At 40.4% G+C, this 20,389-nt stretch overlaps 1 protein-coding gene across 1 annotated transcript in view; it reads left to right on the top strand.

Moving 5' to 3' along the window:
- SVOP (SV2 related protein) overlaps nucleotides 1–20,389 on the top strand; it is a 78,141-nt gene that overhangs the window by 21,304 nt on the left and 36,448 nt on the right. The window contains exons 4-10 of the mRNA XM_077461300.1: nucleotides 76–174; nucleotides 2,977–3,048; nucleotides 3,194–3,318; nucleotides 6,106–6,169; nucleotides 10,471–10,596; nucleotides 11,943–12,071; nucleotides 14,615–14,688. Coding sequence (XP_077317426.1) covers nucleotides 76–174; nucleotides 2,977–3,048; nucleotides 3,194–3,318; nucleotides 6,106–6,169; nucleotides 10,471–10,596; nucleotides 11,943–12,071; nucleotides 14,615–14,688 — 689 coding nt within the window. The remainder of the gene's footprint in view (nucleotides 1–75; nucleotides 175–2,976; nucleotides 3,049–3,193; nucleotides 3,319–6,105; nucleotides 6,170–10,470; nucleotides 10,597–11,942; nucleotides 12,072–14,614; nucleotides 14,689–20,389) is intronic.

Here is a 20,389-nt window from a genome sequence, read left to right as displayed (position 1 = left end):
TCTTTCCTTCCCTGCATTTATTATCTTGGTGTTTACATTCTAATTTACTTATTCTTTGCCTTGGTGTATATACAGATGGCAGATGCCATGGAAATGATGATACTTAGCATCTTGGCTCCACAACTCCACTGTGAATGGAGATTACCCAGCTGGCAGGTGGCTTTGCTCACATCGGTAAGCAGATACGCTGACTAGGCCTTGATCTTATTCCAGGTGCTGAACTGACGTCATAGCTGCCCAAACACTCACATTCATCTTTTTTTAATTACAAAGCTTTGTTGGCACAGTAATGCTTGGTTATTAAACTGTTAGTTGAAACAGCATTGGTTTAACTTATGCCACAATGCCCTTTGTAACTGAATGACTTTGCAGGTAATGTTAATCTAAAATTACTTTTTGAAAATGTCATCAGAACTAACACTTTAAGTACTACTAAAGGGTCCTGTATGATAGTCTAGTACAAAATCCAGTTACTATGTGATGCACAAGCTTCATAAAGTAAACAGAAAACGTATTTTTATTTCCCTGACTGAGCCAAGTCTCCTTCAGTGCCGGTTCAGACTGCTGCGACTTGTCATGCAATTTGAGAATTCCCTAACAGCAATGAAACCGCTCTAATCGGTGTGACTCAAGTCGCAGCAGCTTAGAAAAAAGTTCCTGCACTACTTCATCACGAATTGCAATGTCTTCTGTTAATGAAGTCGCAAACAAGCCGCAATGAAGTCACACAGGATGACGGCTGTCAAAGTCATATGACTTTGAAGCCTCATTGATGTGAACCAACACTCAGTTGTGTCTCACATGCACCCCCCTCCCCCCACCCAGACACAGCTCAGTAGGTGGGCTTCAACAACAGAAACAGTGCTATTAATTCAGAAAGCAGTGGGAAAGACTAGGTGTGGCCAAGTGTCCATTGTGACTTGTGAAACACTTTAATTGCATGCCCCTGCAACATTTATTTAAACCAATGTAGTGCAAGCAAACAACCAAATGAGTGCGGCAACTCTACTGTGAATTCAGAAGCAGTGCAGCATTGTTGCTAAACCATTACAGGAAATGCATTATGTAGACTTTACTAGCAGGCTCAACAGGTTTTTTGCAGATTTTGCAGTGGCACAGAGAAAACTGATGGTGTAGATGCACTTCTAATTAAGTGCTATAGTTCTACTTTAATCACTTGAGAACCAGTCTTTATATACCCCTTCTTTACCAGGCCATTTTTTAGTTTTCAAGGCTGTGAAAGTTTGATCAACACTTAACCTGCCATGCAACACTGTACCCCAATTCTTTTAATTTAATTTTTTGAGACAGATAGCTTTCTTAACGTGGTGTTTAATAGTCACAGCTTTTTTTTTTTTTTTTTACTATAATAGAAAAAAAGGCAAAAAAATTGTTTTCCTTACCTTTCCTTACGTTCTGTTATGAAACAAAAAAAAACCCAGGGCACTACAAAAAAAAAAAAAAAAAACCCAGAATACATTTTTTTTGGATAGTAGGCATTTGTATCGTCAGGTAAGCCTATAATAAGGTTTACCTGTAGGTACAGTGAATATCTCCTAAACACGCATCGTTTAGGAGATATTCACACTTGTAGCAGCTGGTGACATCACTCGCACATTCATCCATTCAGAGCACTGTACTGCGATTATGATTTGTGTGTGAATGCACGGGAGTGACTTTATCGCAGCTTGGCCATTCAAACAGCCGTAGCATGTGAACTCTGAAGGAAGGGTGAAGATGGAAGCCCTGCAGTGGTGACAGCATGCAGGTGGATGAATCTGCTTTATGTGTAAGTCTGTTCTAATGTGCTTTATATATATATATATATATATATATATATATATATATATATATATATATATATATATATATATATATATATATATATATATATATGTTTTATTAGATTTTTTCTTTATTTTTTTTTTGGAGAGTTTACTACCACTTTATAGACAAACTTCACTTTGCTCTGTTTGCAGCTATTTTCTCCCCTGCACTTAAAGCAATTTGAAGCCCAACTTTTGTACTTTCCAATGTATTAATGATGTATGTCTTCCTTGAAAGTACCTTTAAAATATTTTTTAGGCTGGGCTCTTTACTAGATTTAGATGTTGGCTCCGGTCAATGATATCACTCCTTCATGCACAGTTACATCTGCGGTCACGGAACACTGCCTATGCTATGATTGCATAGAGCGCCGGGCTGTGATGGTGACTCCCATGCGCATGGACAGTAGTGACAATAGCGCAAACCCAGAAGGAAGCCGGGTGACAGTGACACCTCAGCGCTGTATGGCTTTGTTTCACAGGTGAGTCTGTCATAATGTGCTAATATGCGGTGCATACTAGGACATTGTGGCATCAACCACCTACCTGCAAAATTGGAGTTTAATACTGCTTTAAACAGATAGTAGTGCAGTAGATAAGCGCAGTTTAATTTTATCTTACATTTCAGTAAATCACTCTCATCGTTTATTGAGTACCCATTTGTGTGTTTATTGAGACAGGGTTTCAGATACTGAACCAGTATGTAATCACTTCTGTTAAGTATATAAGAGCTGAGCTGTGAGAAGTGAGCTACAGATTACTAGCCTTTTATGATGTGTGTACTGGTATGGCATTCGGCATAAACTAGTTAAGTGGTTGAGACAGACCAATAACAGTCCTGGTAAGGAAATAGGCCATCATGAATGTTGATAAATATTAGTGATTCTATATTTTTTTTTATTCATTTTTAAAATATTCCACATTAATTTTAATTAGCATTCTGCCTCTTTTTTAGAATAAGAAAATAAAACTCTTATTTTACTACAAGAGCCTTTACCCCTAATTCTGCAGCCTATCTGCGCAAACTTGTTGGTCCTATAGATCAATTTTTGGCATGTTTTTGTGCCTTACAGTCTCATTTCCATACAGTGAAGGACACTGCAGGCAGTACCAAGAATGCTTATGTTGTTTTTTTCTGTTTTATTCCTAGGTTGTCTTTATAGGAATGATGTCAAGCTCTTCCCTCTGGGGTAATGTCTCTGACCAGTATGGCAGAAAGACAGTAAGTGTTGGTGACAGGATCATTTAATAATTATATAAGCTCACTAAAGATATTAATATTATGATTTCCCGATTGACGTTTCTAGGCATTGAGCTCTACATTGTGTTTAATTATGTTTTGTATCTACATTTTCTCTCTTGCATAGGGTCTAAAGATTAGCGTATTCTGGACTTTGTATTATGGGATCCTCAGTGCATTTGCTCCAGTCTATAGTTGGATTCTTGTGCTTAGAGGATTGGTTGGTTTTGGGATTGGAGGAGTCCCTCAGTCGTAAGTTGCCTAAATCCAGGACTTTTTTTAAAATGTATATTTACACTGTGTTTGACTGCATTTCATTTAAACTTCATTTAAACCAAATTTCATTTAAAACCAAAAATTTCATGTCTCTTCTACAATAAACAACCTGCCGGCTCACAGTTTTTGACAGCGGGACTTTACTTCCGCTTTTTAATTGCGATGCTTTAATTGCGATGCACATAAAATATAGGACTAACAGTGCTGTGGTTTGATAGTGACAAACCAGCAGGGTATTCAATTATAGTATATGATCCTCTAAACAAATAACTGACTTGACAATATGCAGAAAAAGATGGCAGAATGACAGTACATAACCGGCAAATATTACCACACATGGGTAACAAACTTTCAATCCTGACAATATGTAAACACCAAATTGGCAATGTTGACAACATGGGGGCAACAAATGGGCAGTTGCAAAAATATGTAGGCAATAGGGCTTGGGCTTAAGTCACAACTATACAAGCAAATGGCCATTGACTGCACCTATAACTGGCCATTCGTAGCAAGGAGCACATGGAAGGGCAACTCATGTAAACCAAAACCAAAGAAAATTCCCTGCTCAACTTACCAGCCAAGTGGTAATCAGGAGTGAGGGGGCACTAATTATCCAATCATGTAAACACAATAAATACAACAATGATATATTGCACAATTGTCAATCTCATATTCATAAATAAAGTGCAACATGCTCAATATATGTTGTGGATAAAATTAGAAGATAATCCAGTCCTTTGTGAAGGCCATATATTGTTTAGTGATAATTTTCCAAAGTGACATGAAATAATGACACCTTCATCATATGGCAGTGAATCTGCAAAATACACCCGATGTGCTGGATAAAGATTGCCTACTCACCAGACGGCTATGACCTCTTTAATTAAAAAGAAGGTCAAACAGTGCTTGAGTAGGTAGTGTGTTTAGACTTGCTTGAACATCAATACAGATATCAGGAGACTTTATGTTTAAATCTATCTCTCCTTCATAGAAGCTATCAAAAATAAGAAAAAAAGGGAACCATAGCATAACATTGTTTAATACGTTTAAAAGCAAATAACAAAATGCCTGCTTACATTCTTAAATGCCTTCTCCCGACACTGAGGTTAATCCAGATAAACTTTTTCTACCATTGTGCTATATGCTCGGTGTCCAGTGCGCCCCTTTGCTGTTAAGGAGAGGTGGGCTCCCTCTAGGCTCACCTGCTCTCTGCATATCCATTAGAATGCATGTGCTTCTACTATGGAGTCTCTCAAAAATGTACTGAGTTAGGACTGCCTTTAAATACTCAGGTGCAGTGAAGTGGCTCTGCAGCTTATGTATGTATTTGCAAATGTATGCTAACTAAACTGCTGTTTTTACCACAAAGTGTTACAGGATAATTTGGTTGGTTGCAGGCTCGCTGGTATGTTGAGCTGGGAATTTTTGTTGGCTTTGGTTTTTTAAGTCGCAACTATGGCTGGTAGATCATTAAAGAGGAAGTAAACCCTGATGAGTTTACTTCCTCTTTCATTCCCTACAAAGGTAAAGCATAATGGACTACTATGCATCGCATAGTAGTCCATTATGTGTCACTTACCTGACACAGGAGCCAGCGAAGTCACCGCTGTCCCCTGTAGTCCGGCGCATCCATCTTCTCGGTGGGTCTCGCTGCTCTGCCGCTGTCATTCGGTGAAGACGCGATGATGTCACTCCCGCGCATGCGCACGGGAGCCACCACGCGCGGCATAACGCCGTTGACGGCAGCGCGCTTAGTCTTAAAGCAAATATCTCCTAAATCGTGTAGGTTTAGGAGATATTTCTTTGACCTACAGGTAAGCCTTAATCTACAATTTGATCATACTCGGTATATCACCACATGTATGGCCATAGGAGGCGCCTCTATCTGTTTTATTGTTGTATGTATGAGCATGTCTGGTTTTGTCTGTTGAAAGTCAGGGTGTATGAACTGTGCAGATAAGGATGATCTTTGGGTCATGTTTGGTTAATGTTGTGTAAACATCTATGATCGATTGATGCAATTCAATCAAGGTTTATTGTTTTATGTATAGAAAGACATAAAAATATTTTTGATATTAATCAAATGTCCTATGTGTTCACCGAAAACCTAAGGTAGCTACTTTTCTTTTTTCCTGGTGTTGGTACGCAAGTTAAAGCGGAGGTCCACCCTAAAATGGACCTCCGCTCATCGGAATCCCCCCCCCCTCCGGCGCCACAATCGGCACCTTTCAGGGGGGAGGGGGGTGCAGTTACCTGGATAATCCAGGTAACTGCACCCACTTCCGGGCTAGCTCTCTGCGGAACGGGCGTACGTTACGCCCCCGTTCCGCAAGCGCCCGCCCCCTTCAGCAAGTGCCCCGCTGCCTGCTGGGAAACACACAGCTCCCAGAGGCAGCGGGGACCGTCCGGATTGCGCCGCGCGGCTCGCGCATGCGCAGTACGGAACCCGGGAAATGAAGCCGAAAGGCTCCATTTCCTGATTCCCATACCCAAGATGGCGGCGGGACCCGGCAGCCGAGCGAGCGATCGGCTTCAGGTGCCGACATCGCGGGCGCGCTGGACAGGTAAGTGTCACTATTTAAAAGTCAGCAGCTGCAGTATTTGTAGCTGCTGGCTTTTAAAAAAAAAAAAAAAAACGCGGAGTCCCGGTGGACTCCCGCTTTAAAAGCGGGACACAACAGCAGGGGAAAGGTCTCTTTTCTTTCTTTTTTTCTAACCTTGATATGAGCAGTGATTTCATTTTTTTTCCTTGTATCATGACAGAGTAACCCTGTATGCAGAATTCCTTCCAATGAAAGCTCGTGCAAAGTGTATCCTGTTAATTGAGGTGAGCTGATTCTAATGGTTTACATTTTAATGCCAATTAAAGGTTATTTTATGAAATTATATATATATATATATATATATATATATATATATATATATATATACATATATATATATATATATATATATATATATATATATATATATATATACATATATATATATATATATATATATATATACATATATATATATATATATATATATATATATATACATATATATATATATATATATATATATATATATATATATACATATACAGTGCCTTGCGAAAGTATTCGGCCCCCTTGAACTTTTCAAACTTTTGCCACATTTCAGGCTTCAAACATAAAGATATAAAATTTCTATTTTTTGTGAAGAATCACCAACAAGTGGGACACAATTGTGAAGTGGAACGAAATCTATTGGATTTTTGAAACTTTTTTAACTAATAAAAAAATGAAAAGTGGGGCGTGCAAAATTATTCGGCCCCCTTGCGTTAATACTTTGTAGAGCCACCTTTTGCTGCGATTACACCTGCAAGTCGCTTGGGGTATGGCTCTATCAGTTTTGCACATCGAGAGACTGAAATTCTTGCCCATTCTTCCTTGCAAAACAGCTCGAGCTCAGTGAGGTTGGATGGAGAGCGTTTGTGAACAGCAGTTTTCAGCTCTTTCCACAGATTCTCGATTGGATTCAGGTCTGGACTTTGACTTGGCCATTCTAACACCTGGATACGTTTATTTGTGAACCATTCCTTTGTAGATTTTGCTGTATGTTTGGGATCATTGTCTTGTTGGAAGATAAATCTCCGTCCCAGTTTCAGGTCTTTTGCAGACTCCAACAAGTTTTCATCCAGAATGGTCCTGTATTTGGCTGCATCCATCTTCCCCTCAATTTTAACCATCTTCCCTGTCCCTGCTGAAGAAAAGCAGGCCCAAACCATGATGCTGCCACCACCATGTTTGACAGTGGGGATGATGTGTTGAGGGTGATGAGCTGTGTTGCTTTTACGCCAAACATATCGTTTTGCATTGTGGGCAAAAAGTTTGATTTTGGTTTCATCTGACCAGAGCACCTTCTTCCACATGTTTGGTGTGTCTCCCAGGTGGCTTGTGGCAAACTTTAGGCAAGACTTTTTATGGATATCTTTGAGAAATGTCTTTCTTCTTGCCACTCTTCAATAAAGGCCAGATTTGTGCAGTGTATGACTGATTGTTGTCCTATGGACAGACTCTCCCACCTCAGCTGTAGTTCTCTGCAGTTCATCCAGAGTGATAATGGGTCTCTTGGCTGCATCTCTGATCAGTCTTCTCCTTGTCTGAGCTGAAAGTTTAGAAGGACAGCCAGGTCTTGGTAGATTTGCAGTGGTCTGATACTCCTTCTATTTCAAAATGATCGCTTGCACAGTGCTCCTTGGGATGTTTAAAGCTTGGGAAATCTTTTTGTATCCAAATCCGGCTTTAAACTTCTACACAACAGTATTACGGACCTGCCTGGTGTGTTCCTTGGTCTTCATGATGCTCTATGCGCTTTCAACAGAACCCTGAGACTATCACAGAGCAGGTGTATTTATACAGAGACTTGATTACACACAGGTGGATTCTATTTATCACCATCAGTCATTTAGGACAACATTGGATCATTCAGAGATCCTCGCTGAACTTCTGGAGTGAGTTTGCTGCACTGAAAGTAAAGGGGCCAAATAATTTTGCACGCACCACTTTTCAGTTTTTTATTTGCTAAAATAGTTTAAAATATCCAATAGATTTCGTTCCACTTCACAATTGTGTCCCACTTGTTGGTGATTCTTCACAAAAAATTAAAATGTTATATCTTTATGTTTGAAGCCTGAAATGTGGCAAAAGGTTGAAAAGTTCAAGGGGGCCGAATACTTTCGCAAGGCACTGTATATATATATATATATATATATATATATATATATATATATATATATATATATATATATATATATATATATACACACATATGTATGTATATATATATATATATATATATATATATACACATACATATGGGTTTAGCCATTTTTGCACATTACATATGCATGTTCTACTTTTGCAGTACTACACATTAGTTGTGGTTTACTGATCCTTCTCACAATGAAAGTCTATGCCCTTGTACACACGATCGGAGATTCCGATGGAATGTGTCCGATCGGAGCATTTTGTCGGATATTCCGACTGTGTGTGGTCTGCATAGGACTGTTTCCGTCTGAATATCCGTCGTACCAACTTTTCCAACTTGCCGGAAATATTTTCCGACAAAATGCTCCGATCGGACATACTCCGATCAGGTGTAGAGAATTCCGATCGGACAAAGTGCCACGCATGCTCAGATCAAATTCCTACATCAAAGCTATTGGCTACTAGCCTGAACGTAGTCCCATCGTAACGAAATTACGTCATCACGTTCTGAAAGATCGGATTTTCCGACAACTTTGTCCGACCGTGTGTATGCAACAGTTTCGGACAAGATCCGTCGGACAAAATCCGACGGATTTGGTTGTCGGAATCTCCGACCATGTGTACAAGGGCTAAGGGTTAGCTGACTAAAGCTGGCCATTAATCTGTTATTTTTTTTGATCAGCCAGGTTTCCCCATCCACACATTTGAAGTGGATGCAGGATTCCTCTCCGCTGCTCTATTCCATCCTAACAGCAGGACTTCAGTGCTAGAATACACTGATCAGTGATGCACCTTGCTTTGTGCGCTGGTCCAAATCATTTGGGGGGCGGGGGGGGGGGGGTTATGGTGTGGGGTTGTTTTTCAGGGGTTGAGCTTGGCCCCTTAGTTCCTAGTGAAGGGTGCTCTTAAGGCATCAGCATACCAAGACATTTTGGACAATTTCATGCTCCCAACTTTGTGGGGAACAGTTTGGGTATGGCCCCTTCCTGTTCCAACATGACTGTGCACCAGTGTGCAAAGCAAGGTCCATAAAGACATGGATGAGTGAGTTTGACGTGGAAGAACTTGACTGGTTTGCACAGAGTTCTAACCTCAACCAGATAGAACACCTTTGGGGTAAATTTGAGCGGAGACTGCGAACCAGGCCTTTCTGTCCACATCAGTGCCTGACCTCACAAATGCACTTCTGGAAGAATGGTCAAACATTCCCATAGACACACTCCTAAACCTTGTGGGCAGCCTTCCCAGAAGAGTTGAAGCTGTTATAGCTGCAAAGAGTGGGCCAACTCAATATTGAACCCTATGGACTAAGACTGGGATGCCATTAAAGTTCATGTGTGTGTAAAGGCATGTGTCCCAATACTTTTGCTAATACAGTGTGTGTGTGTGTGTGTGTGTATATATATATATATATATACTGTGAGGGGTTAGCTCGGCAGCGGGTGTGTGTGACCCCCTGGATGGGTTCACAACACAAAATCAGGCACAGCAGACAGCGTTGTAGGTGCAAAAAACAAAAGATCCGGTTTATTTATGCTACATGCAGTGATGCATATAACAGCCAAACAAAAATAAAACATGAAAATAAATCCTGGTCAGCTTGACCTCTAACTACACACTTAGATTCCCTGTCTAACAACTGGGTGCAGCCTTGTGCTGTACCAGTCCCTGCCTCTGTTGTAAAGGTTTGCCACACAGGCGTTAACTCACCGCACAGAACAGATATCACACTCCCCAGTCTATACAACACAAAACTGGTTCCAGGATGGAGCATCTCCCTAAGCATGCTGGGGTTTTTTGTAGAGGTCTTAATGAGCCCATTTACTTCAGCTGGGCTCATTAACTCTTCCCCTCTAGTTGTACAAGTCTGCATAAAGCCTGAATCTAGGGCACACATATTTCCCATCCTGGATACAACCAGGTGACTTTACCTGCCTGCTGCCACAATATATATATATAATCACTTTATGTTAAAAATGATAAAGTATAAAAATATTATAATCAAAATGAATAATGACTCAAAATGGGCACTCTGAAAAACACAAAACTTCCGCTTTGAACCTGTACATACTTCTCCGATACAATGTTCATCATTTTGTATTTTCCTTGCCAAAGAAGATAATGTTTACCCATTGAGGCATTTTTTGGAACTATGTGAGTGTCTACATATTTGGTGACGTACTTGGGTAGTTTTTTTTATAAAAAATTAGCAGACAGCAAACTACAGTTAGTAGAAATCGCTGTCAATCAGTTCTAACAAGGGTTCTTAAAATGAACAGGTTACTAATGTTTTAGCTAAACAGCGGTATTAAAAGATTTCGAAAAATGTGTGTTTGCTTTGTAGTGCTACATTGACAAGCTTGGATTCATGTTATTAATGTTTTTATTGCAGATTTTCTGGGCTATTGGCACTGTGTTTGAGGTTCTACTAGCTATTTTTGTGATGCCCACATTGGGATGGCGCTGGCTTCTTATACTGTCTGCCCTCCCCCTCATGATTTTTGCCATTATGTGCTTTGTAAGTATTTAATAATTCAAATCACATTTATTTATCCTTCAGGTTACTTTTATATATTTGATACGTTTGCAGAATAAATAATGAGCCTTTAATTATTTTCTACAAGTGTTTCGCTAATGGAGTGCATATCAAAATTTACTAGTTCTACAGTTTTCTGTCCAGGTGAGAGTGGTGGGGCAGGTCCATCCAGGGGTGGACTGAGAACTCATGGGGCCCCTGGGCAATAGAAGATTATGGGGCCCCCGGGCAATAGAAGATTATGGGGCCCCCGAGCAATAGGAGATTATGGGGCCACACAGTATACACACCCACACACACATACAGTATACACACACAGAGACACATACTGCCCCTGGTTTTATTGAGGCTGGCAACCCTGATGGGGCCCCCTAGTGGCATGGGGCCCTCGAGCAGTGCCCGAGTGCCCCAATGGTCAGTCTGCCCCTGGGTCCATCAATACACATACATACTGATATGCCCTCATTCTCCCGAAACTGAAACTCACTAGAGTACCGGTAATTCAAAATTTTCAGTAGTGATTTTAAACCTACCGATGCCAGTTGAAATAGTCAATCTACCCAAAAGAAATATATTAGCTATAGTTGGATCCTGGTGAGCCAGACCTTGGTCTCATATGTCAGGGATATTGCAACATTAGGATCTCTCTGTTATTCTTGATTATCTGCCTACTTGACAATTGTTAGTGTTGCTGCCAATCGTATGTTTCTATACTTAATGCTGTATTCTATATAACCTAAAAAAATGAAGGTCCAGTAGAGAGCGTGGAAACCTCTCATGCCCACAATAGGTCTGCAGACCCAGGAATTTAAAGGAGAAATATGGCCAAATCTCTTAGGCCATACTTCTTCTGTGAATTACAGGAGTGCACTTAGTTCTGCACTCCTGTGACCTAGTTTCAGCTAAAGCCTGCTGTCAGCTGATGTCACAGAGCCGATCCAGGCTCTGTAGGGATCCCAACAATAATGTTGAGATCCACCAGATGCCCGACTGGCAGTTGGTTCAGGCTCTCAGCGGTACGCTGAGAGCCGGAGCCAGCTGCTTCCGCCCCCCTCCCTCCCTCCACAGCCCGGCACTCCAGTGAGCGCTGAAGGGGCAGAGAAGAGAACCAGAGACTGACAGTCACCAGTCTCTGCTGATGAAGACCAGGAAGTGGGCAATCAGCTGTCATGTGATTGCTCAGTTATCGGTCTTAGAAGCAGTGGGGGACAGCTGCAGTATCGGATTGATGCTGATGCTGCAGCCACATAGGTGAGTATGAATGATTGTTCACTTAGAATTGTTCTGTAGAGCATGTGTATATCATTTTTTTGTCTGCTGTTTTCTAGTGGTTGCCAGAGAGTGCAAGGTATGATGTTCTGTCTGGGAATCAAGAGAAAGCTCTTGCTACTTTGAAGCGTATTGCAACTGAGAACGGTGCTCCAATGCCTCTAGGGAAACTCATTTTATCTAGACAGGTATGTATTTGTTATGTGTATTTGGTTGACAATATAGTGGCAGTTGATTGGTGTGTGGGTTCAGAAATGATTGTCTATTGGCCTTCAGCAGACGCATTCTCCCAACATGTTGGTTTAGCTCTTCAGACCATTCTTATTCATTTCTTTTTCACATGAGTAGAGAAAGACCCTTTAAGTTTAACCAATTAAACCCCGGACCATTTGGCTGGCCAAAGACCAGAGCGTTTTTTGCGATTTGGCACGGCGTCGCTTTAACTGACAATTGCGCGGTTGCAAAATTGATGTCCTTTTTTTCCCCCACAAATAGAGCTTTCTTTTGGTGGTATTTGATCACCTCTGTGGTTTTTATTTTTTGTACTATAAACAAACAAATAGTGAAAATTTTGAGAAAAACGCATTATTTTTTACTTTTTGCTATAATAAATATACCCAAGAAATATATATAAAAAATTTTTTTTCCCTCAGTTTAAGCTAATACGTATTCTTCTACATATTTTTGGGGAAAAAAAATCTCAGTAAGCATTTATTGATTGGTTTGCAAAAAAGTTATAGCATTTACAAAATAGAGGATAGTTTTATGGCATCTTTATTAAATTTTTTTTATTAGTAATGGCAGTGATCAGCGATTTTTATCGTGACTACGACATTATGGCGGACAGATCAGACACTTTTGGCATGATTTTAGGACCATTCACATTTATACAGTGATCAGTGCAATTAAAAATGCATTGATTTACTGTGTAAATGTGACTGGCAGTGAAAGGGTTAACCACTAGGTGGCGGTGTAGGGGTTAAGTGTGTCCTAGGGAGTGATTCTAACTGTGGGGGGGGGAGGGCTGTGTTTGACACAACACTGATCACCACTCCCGATTACATGGAGCTGTGATCAGTGACACTGTCACTAGGCAGAACGGGGAAATGCTTGTTACTACATTAGCATTTCCCCATTCTTCTTCTCTGTGAGATGATCACTGGCATCCCCAAGGACATCGAGTACGCGGGACCCGCGAACGCGCTCACGAAGCTCCCGGTGGGTGCACCCGCAAGCTGCCTCTTATAGGGCCACATACAGGTACATTAATCTGCGTGTAAGTGCCCTTCTGCCGCAGTATATCTGCGTGAGGCGGTCGGGAAGCGGTTAAAGTGGAACTTTAGTCAGAAAATTAAGTCCTGCTAGATGACTTCAGGCTCTCCCCTTTTGCAGGTATAGCTATGTAAAACATTAAACATAAGTGCCTGTACTGTTTAAAATGCAGTAAAACAGCATCTCACCCTGCTCTGCACATGCTCAGTTGCTTTCTATTTTTCGGAACTGTGTCAAAAATGTAGAGGCCGATCTGCTGACAGCCTAAAGATTTACTGCTGCTAAGGGGCTCTGGGCTTCAGCAAAATAGCAGTCTCCGTTAAAAAGAAACAGGAACAATGCTAGAGGCAATTTAAAGCACAGACTAATTTTGGTAGCTTAAATATTAGTATTAAATGTATGTTCATTGCTAAAAAAAAACGATTATTTTTTATCAAGGTTTTCTGAGTAACGTTCCACTTGAACTTCTATGATCAGGAACACATGGTTGAACATTTAAATAAAGAAATATTATTGTATGGGATCTAAAATATTATCAACTCCAGAGGAAGTAGATCATTCTGTAAAATGTGTTGAGGACATGTAAATTTATATTTAAAGGGGTTGTAAAGTAAATTTTTTTATTTTTTTAAATAACAAACATGTTATACTTACCTCCACTGTGCAGCTCGTTTTGCACAGAGTGGCCCCCCAACCTGGTCTTCTGGGGTCCCTCGGTGGCTGTCTCAGCTTCCCCCTGCAAGTACTTCTCACGTTTATGCGAGCTCGCTCGCATGGTGAGAAGCACTTGCGGGCGCGCTCCCGTGATACAGCTGGTGGCTATAGCTGCTCGCGGTATCACTCGGCCCCACCCCTGGCGCACCGCATCATTGGATGTGATAGACAGCAGCGCGAGCCAATGGATGTGCTGCTTTCAATCCATCCACTCTAGCCAATCAGTGGCCAGGCTGAGCGGTGAAGAGGATGTCGGAGGCGAGCGCGGGACTTTCGAGGGGTCAGGTAAGTAAAAAGGGGGGGGGGCTGGCACTGTCAGATGTTTTTTCTATGCATTAAGGTGAAAAAATATTTACCATTACAACCCCTTTAAACATGTTAACAGGGGGTGGGGGTTGTGTTTTATATAACAAATATGACACTTGTATGAATGTACAAGCCATGTTTGTACTTATGATTTTTGTGGGATAATTTTTTTTAATCATATTTTTGTATCAAATAGAAATTAGTGGATGTTTTTTTTATTTCGTTTTGTATCTTTGCTTGTACTTAAAGGGCACTCAGAAAGCCCCCGAATAAGGCTTCTTGAGGTCTATCAAACTTTACCAGTATAGCTTGACACCTTTATAGCATACTTATTGTTGTCTATTGATTTAATTATTTTTTTTACGTTTATGTTTTACCAAAACTTCCCTCATTAGGAGCTAAATTGCACTGGCAAGTAAATGTAGTATCTATTTTACAGGAAGATCGTGGTAAAATACGAGATCTTTTTACACCTCAGTTTCGATGTACAACACTGTTGCTTTGGTTTATATGGTAAGTGGTAAAGCTCATATGTCTTAAAGACAGATTTGAATATGTTAGAGGGTGCTGAGTTAGAGCTTCCCATTAAATGTGTACATTTAGGACAAGTGAGGGATACTGATACCTAAAGAGTGCTGTTCTGGGTGTCAATTTGTGTAAAAGGGACACAGGTGGATGTGCATGTCTAAAGAATATCTGAGAGTAGGATGTGGCAGTTTCCAGCCAGCCATCTTGGTTTCCTTTGCAGATCATATTTCTGTCTTGTGGTGGGCTGTAGTATGGCGTAGTTTAAACTAGAGCCATCTATGGAACAGTGAACATATTAAACATATTAAACAGTGTTGTGAACTGTTTAACCAGAAGAGTTATGCCCTGTACACATGGTCGGACATGTTGATGTTGGCTCAAACTTGTCTTGCATACACACGGTCGCACAAAGTTGTCGGAAAATCCGATCGTTTAGAACGCAGTGACGTAGAACACATTAGACGGGACTATAAAGAGGGGTAGCCAATAGCTTTCGTCTCATAATTTATTCTGAGCATGCGTGGCACTTTGTCCGTTGGAATTGTCTACACACAATTGGAATTTAAACGATCAGATTTTGTTGTGGGAAAATTTTAGATCCAGCTCTCAAACTTTGTGTGTCGGAAATTCCGACACAAAAAGTCAGATGGAGCCCACACATGATCGGATTTTCCGACAACAAGATCAGATCATACATTTTCCGTCAGAAAGTCTGACTGTGTGTACAAGGCATTAGAAATAATCTTTAGGTAAAATTTTTTTGTTTTAGTTTAGGATGGCGTTGGCAAGAGGTAGACCCATGGCCAAGTTTATTGCTGTATGTGACCCAGTTGGGGAGAGTCACCATTCCTGATGACTAAAAGAGTAAATGATGGTACATGCTAAATTTGAGAGTTGTTCCCAAAACTTAAGTTTTAACAAATTTTAACAAATTAACAAATTTAACAAACTTAACAAATTTTGGAATAGGTACACCCGTTCCTAGGACAATTGTCTAACAAGGGAATTCCCCTCAATTTGGGAGATTTCATCTAACTTCTTGTAGTGTCTCTGGAGCAGGAAGTGAAGGGAAGCCCCATTAAAACACAAACAGCAAACAAATGAACTACCGGTAGCAAGGGATTTAGCTGTTCCCTACAATATCCTAAACTAAAAAATGTTTTGGTTATACATACATTTTAATGCCCTGATATTTAGTTCAGATGGATTAAATCACAGTGGTAGAGCCCAATTTTGTTGCCAACATCCCTTAAATTTGGAACTGGGGTACCCCCCAGTACATTGGGACTTTATGGGCAATCTCAAATTATTGAATAGATTTACTATAAAAGTATGAAGTTTATTCATACACAATTAAAAACATTGGTACATACATCACCATACGATACATATAACAACATTATATGAAAAGGCTCATGTAGGGTTGGTTATTGATGTGCAAAGTCAGATAGAATGACTCATCTTAATAAAGGGAAATCATCAGGAGGACTTGTGTTGCATCTGCCATTCCACAAAGCCATGAGTGGATCAACAAACCAGGAAAACAATATCGCATAAATCGAGCAGATGCCCAGGAGCTGGTATAAAGTGACCCCAAACAGTATGCTATCAAGAATAAGTATAATTTATTGGACATAAGATTATTGAAAAATAGAGGACAAAAAAATGTCAATTCAAAACCTCCACCACACATAACAACGTTGTTATAAATGAATTAAAATGAAACACATATAGTCCAAGAAGCACAGACTCATAGGGACAGGTGATTGTGTCCTCTGTTCACTGTGCATATAAAGGATAATCGAGCAGGCAGCTAATTGCTGAGTCCATCAAGGGGGGGTGAATCAGAAAGTAACACAGAGTGACAGCGAGTTGCCCATTTGGAGGAGTATCAATGCAAGGGTAAATCGGATATGTAAACATTCATAATGAATAACAATACGTGTAAGACCAGACTCTCTTCATGCAGATGCAGGTGAGGATTGAAGGCAGTAATGGGGCGGAAGCATGTGTTTATCTCTTTTTCTCCCTTAACTCAGATCTCGTCAGCCGATATAGATATGATTGGTACATGTATGTGCAATCCACAGCGATGACTGTGACACAGATATGGGACAAAAATCTTCATGTGTGGTTAGCATTGGAGATAGTTGTTTGTAAGATACGTAGGCAGGAGTATAACTCCAATCCTTGCAGTCAATGACAATGCAGTCTAATCATGCTCACCACAAATTATGGATCCATGCCTTCATATGCCTTATTTTTCTAGGAAGACACCAAACTTTAATTCACGGTTCATTCCTTTTGGAAAAAGTGTACCCAGTTCAAAAATCCAACGTTTTTCAGTCTGTTTGAGGGTCCTATCAAGATCTGAATTCCCTTTCTAGATCTGAATATTAGCATAAAGAATGGACTTCTTACCACTTCTAATTTCAGAAAGGAAACTGAAGTGAATTGGAACAGTTTAGAAAGGAAGCGAAGTTCCTCTACACACGTTCAGAGAGAGAGGGTATTTCCATAGAACCCTACAGAGGGCTAAGAAAAGGGCATATGATACAGAAAGGAAACTTATGACTTAAAAAAAGGTTTAGAGGTTACTTCTAAATCTGAGCAGATTAGATATATTACCAAAAATGGTACATAATGGATAGAAGTCAAAGAAACCCTAAGTAAACATTACTCACAGCGGACCCCCAATTGGCTAGGATAATAGGGCCATATCCTCAGATGGTGGCCAGAAGAGCCTTATTTTTCTAGGAAGACACCGAACTTTAATCCATGGTCCATTGCCTTTGAAAAAAGTGTACCCAGTTCAAAAATCCAACATTTTTCAATCTGTTGGAGAGTTCTATCAACATTTGAATTCCCTTTCTAGATCTGAATATTAGCATAAAGAATGGACTTCTTACCACTTCTACTTTCAGAAAGGAAAAAGTGTCCAAATATGTATTACTGCCTTCAATCCCTACTTGCATCTGTGTCAGCTGACGAGATCTAAGTTAAGGGGAAAAAGAGATACAACCATATGCTTCCGCTCCATCACTGCCTTCAATCCTTACCTGCATCTGTATGAAGAGAGTCTGGTCTTACAAATATTGTTATTCATTATAAATATTTACATACCAATTTACCCTTATTGATACTCCTCAGAATGGGTGATTCCCTGTCACTGTTACTTTTACCCCCCTTGATTCACCCCCCCCCCCCCCGAGCTGCCTGCTCGATTATCCTTTATACACACAGTGAACAGAGGACACAATCACCTGTCCCTATGAGACTGTGCTTCCTGGACTCTATATGTGTTTCATTTTAATTAATTTATAGCAATGTTGTTATGTGTGGTGGAGGTTTTGAATTTACATTTTTAATAATCTTATGTCCAATAAATTATACTTATTTTTGATAGAATACTGTCTGGGGTCACTTTATACTAACTGCTGGGCATCTGCTAAATTTTTGCGATATTGGTTATTGGTGAACACTTGCTTCTCATTATGTCCGACGCATTTTAGGTGCAAATATGAATCCCTTCTTTAGGGAAATTTACAATGAGAAGGTCATAGATTTAAGACATTCTATAACAGAACATAACATTTGTTAAAACATAGAAACAGATGAAGGCTATGCACATGTTGCAGATGTTAATAAGTGGAATCTACATACCAACAGATCAGCCCACAAAAGACTCATCGCAGATAAAAACAACCAGAGGTAATTCTGCATCAAGGTTTAGGATAATCCCCTATGCGTGGATCCCCAAGGAAATGGGGGGCCACCAAGGCCTCAAATGTTCTTCACAAGGATCCCAGAACACAGCCGATTGATGAGCCAACTGGTGAGAAATGTAGAGAGAGGGAGGGAGGGTCATGGTTTTTGAGGAGTAGGGCAGTTAGCGCCAACAAGGATGTCTACCCCATCTAGAATGTAGATAAACAGTAATAAAGCAGAGGGAACATAATAATTATCCCTGCATATACATAATAATCAGTCATAGCACATATGGATGGACAACATAAACTCCCTATGTGGAAATATGCACTGTACCATAAATCACCCAATCCATGGATAAGGCCTTGAGAAAAGAATGCTGGAGTATAGAGTTTAAAGGAAGGTCCCCAAGACGGGGAGCACCAAAGACCGGTATCATAATACCACCAGAAGTCAACTCCCCAATGTGCCTAATGAATATGGGAATATAATAGTCAAAAAAGTCCTTAGTTCCTACCTTGTGTGCTCCAAGAACCGAGACATTCTCCCCAATCCACCTAGATAGCAGCATCTGCCTATACAGACACGCTGCTCTAAATACAATTCAGAACACGCATTGCGACTGCTGCAAGCAAGTGCATGTTCCACCGCGTCATTGCAGGCCAATGACGTTAGATGGAGAGCATGCAAGTTATAGAGGATGACCAGCGAGGGATTGCTTAGAGGCTGTGTTGGGGACCTTCCATTAAACTCACAATATTCCAGCATTCTTTTCTCCATGCCTTATCTATCTTTACACTCAATATGGATTGGTTGATTTATGGTACAATACATACCCCCATATAGGGACTTTTTTCTCCATCCATATGTATATTCAGGGACAATTATGATGTTCAGACATCCTTGTTGGTGATAACTGCCCTACTCCTCAACAACCATGACCCTCCCTCCTCCTCTCTACATTCCCCACCAGTTGGCCCATCAATTGCCTGTGTTCTGGGACCCTTGTGAGGCCTTGGTGGCCCCCATTAGGGGATTATCCAAAACCCTGGTGCAGAATTACGCTGGCTGTTTTTATCTGTGATCACTCTTTTGCGGGCTGATCTGTTGGTTTGTAGATTCCACTGTTATTAACATCTGCAACATGTACATACCTTTCATCTGTTTCTATGCTTTTAACAAATGTTAAGTTCTGTTAAAAAGTGTCCTAAATCCAGGACCTTCTCTTTGTAAATGTCCCTGAAGAAGGGATTCATATTTGCTCCTGAAACACTGGGAATAACGAGAAGAGACTACACATCAATAACCAGCCCTACATGAGTTTTTTTCATATCACGTTGTTATATGTATCTTGTAGTGATGTATGCACCGTTTCCAATTATTTATGAATAAACATTGTACTTTTATAGTAATTTGATTCAATAATTTGAGCTTGCCCATAAAGTCCCAATGTACTGGAGGTACCCTTTATTCTTCTGATATTTAGTTCACAGCTGAAGTTCCTCTATGCAAGTTTGATACACAAGAATGGTAGTACAAGTTAAATAAACTTGAAGTGCCAAGTCAAGAAAGTGCCCCCCTCTATCGGAATACATTAGTACAGCATGAGAGATCCCTGCATCACACATCATTGTGCTTATCTGGGGATCTGTCAGTTTTTTTTTCCACTCAACCCACTGATTGAATGAAAAAACTAAACGTGTATACCCAGTTTTAAGCACTTCCCCATAGTGGATTCCCTATGAAACTATGAACCCTAAGAAAGTCAGCAGAGGAACTTTATTTGGCTCCAGCAAAGCTGTAATGGGCCAGGTTGTCACTGTACCAGTATGGGTTGACACCTTGGTGCCTGCTATGTAATTGCTACCTTACTTTATAGTATATGCATGCACTACAGGATTTCTTTATGGCAGCCATTAATATGGAGCAGGCTCTAAGGTCAAAATAGATAATTTGCTCCAGCAAGGAGACCTGGGGC

The sequence above is a fragment of the Lithobates pipiens genome, unplaced genomic scaffold, assembly GCF_037356315.1.
Source record: "Lithobates pipiens isolate NorthernLeopardFrog02 unplaced genomic scaffold, aLitPip1_a1.2 Scaffold_3, whole genome shotgun sequence".
In the NCBI taxonomy this organism is placed as follows: domain Eukaryota; kingdom Metazoa; phylum Chordata; class Amphibia; order Anura; family Ranidae; genus Lithobates; species Lithobates pipiens.
Note: the sequence above shows the minus strand (reverse complement) of the source record. Positions and strands in the feature narration are given on the sequence as shown.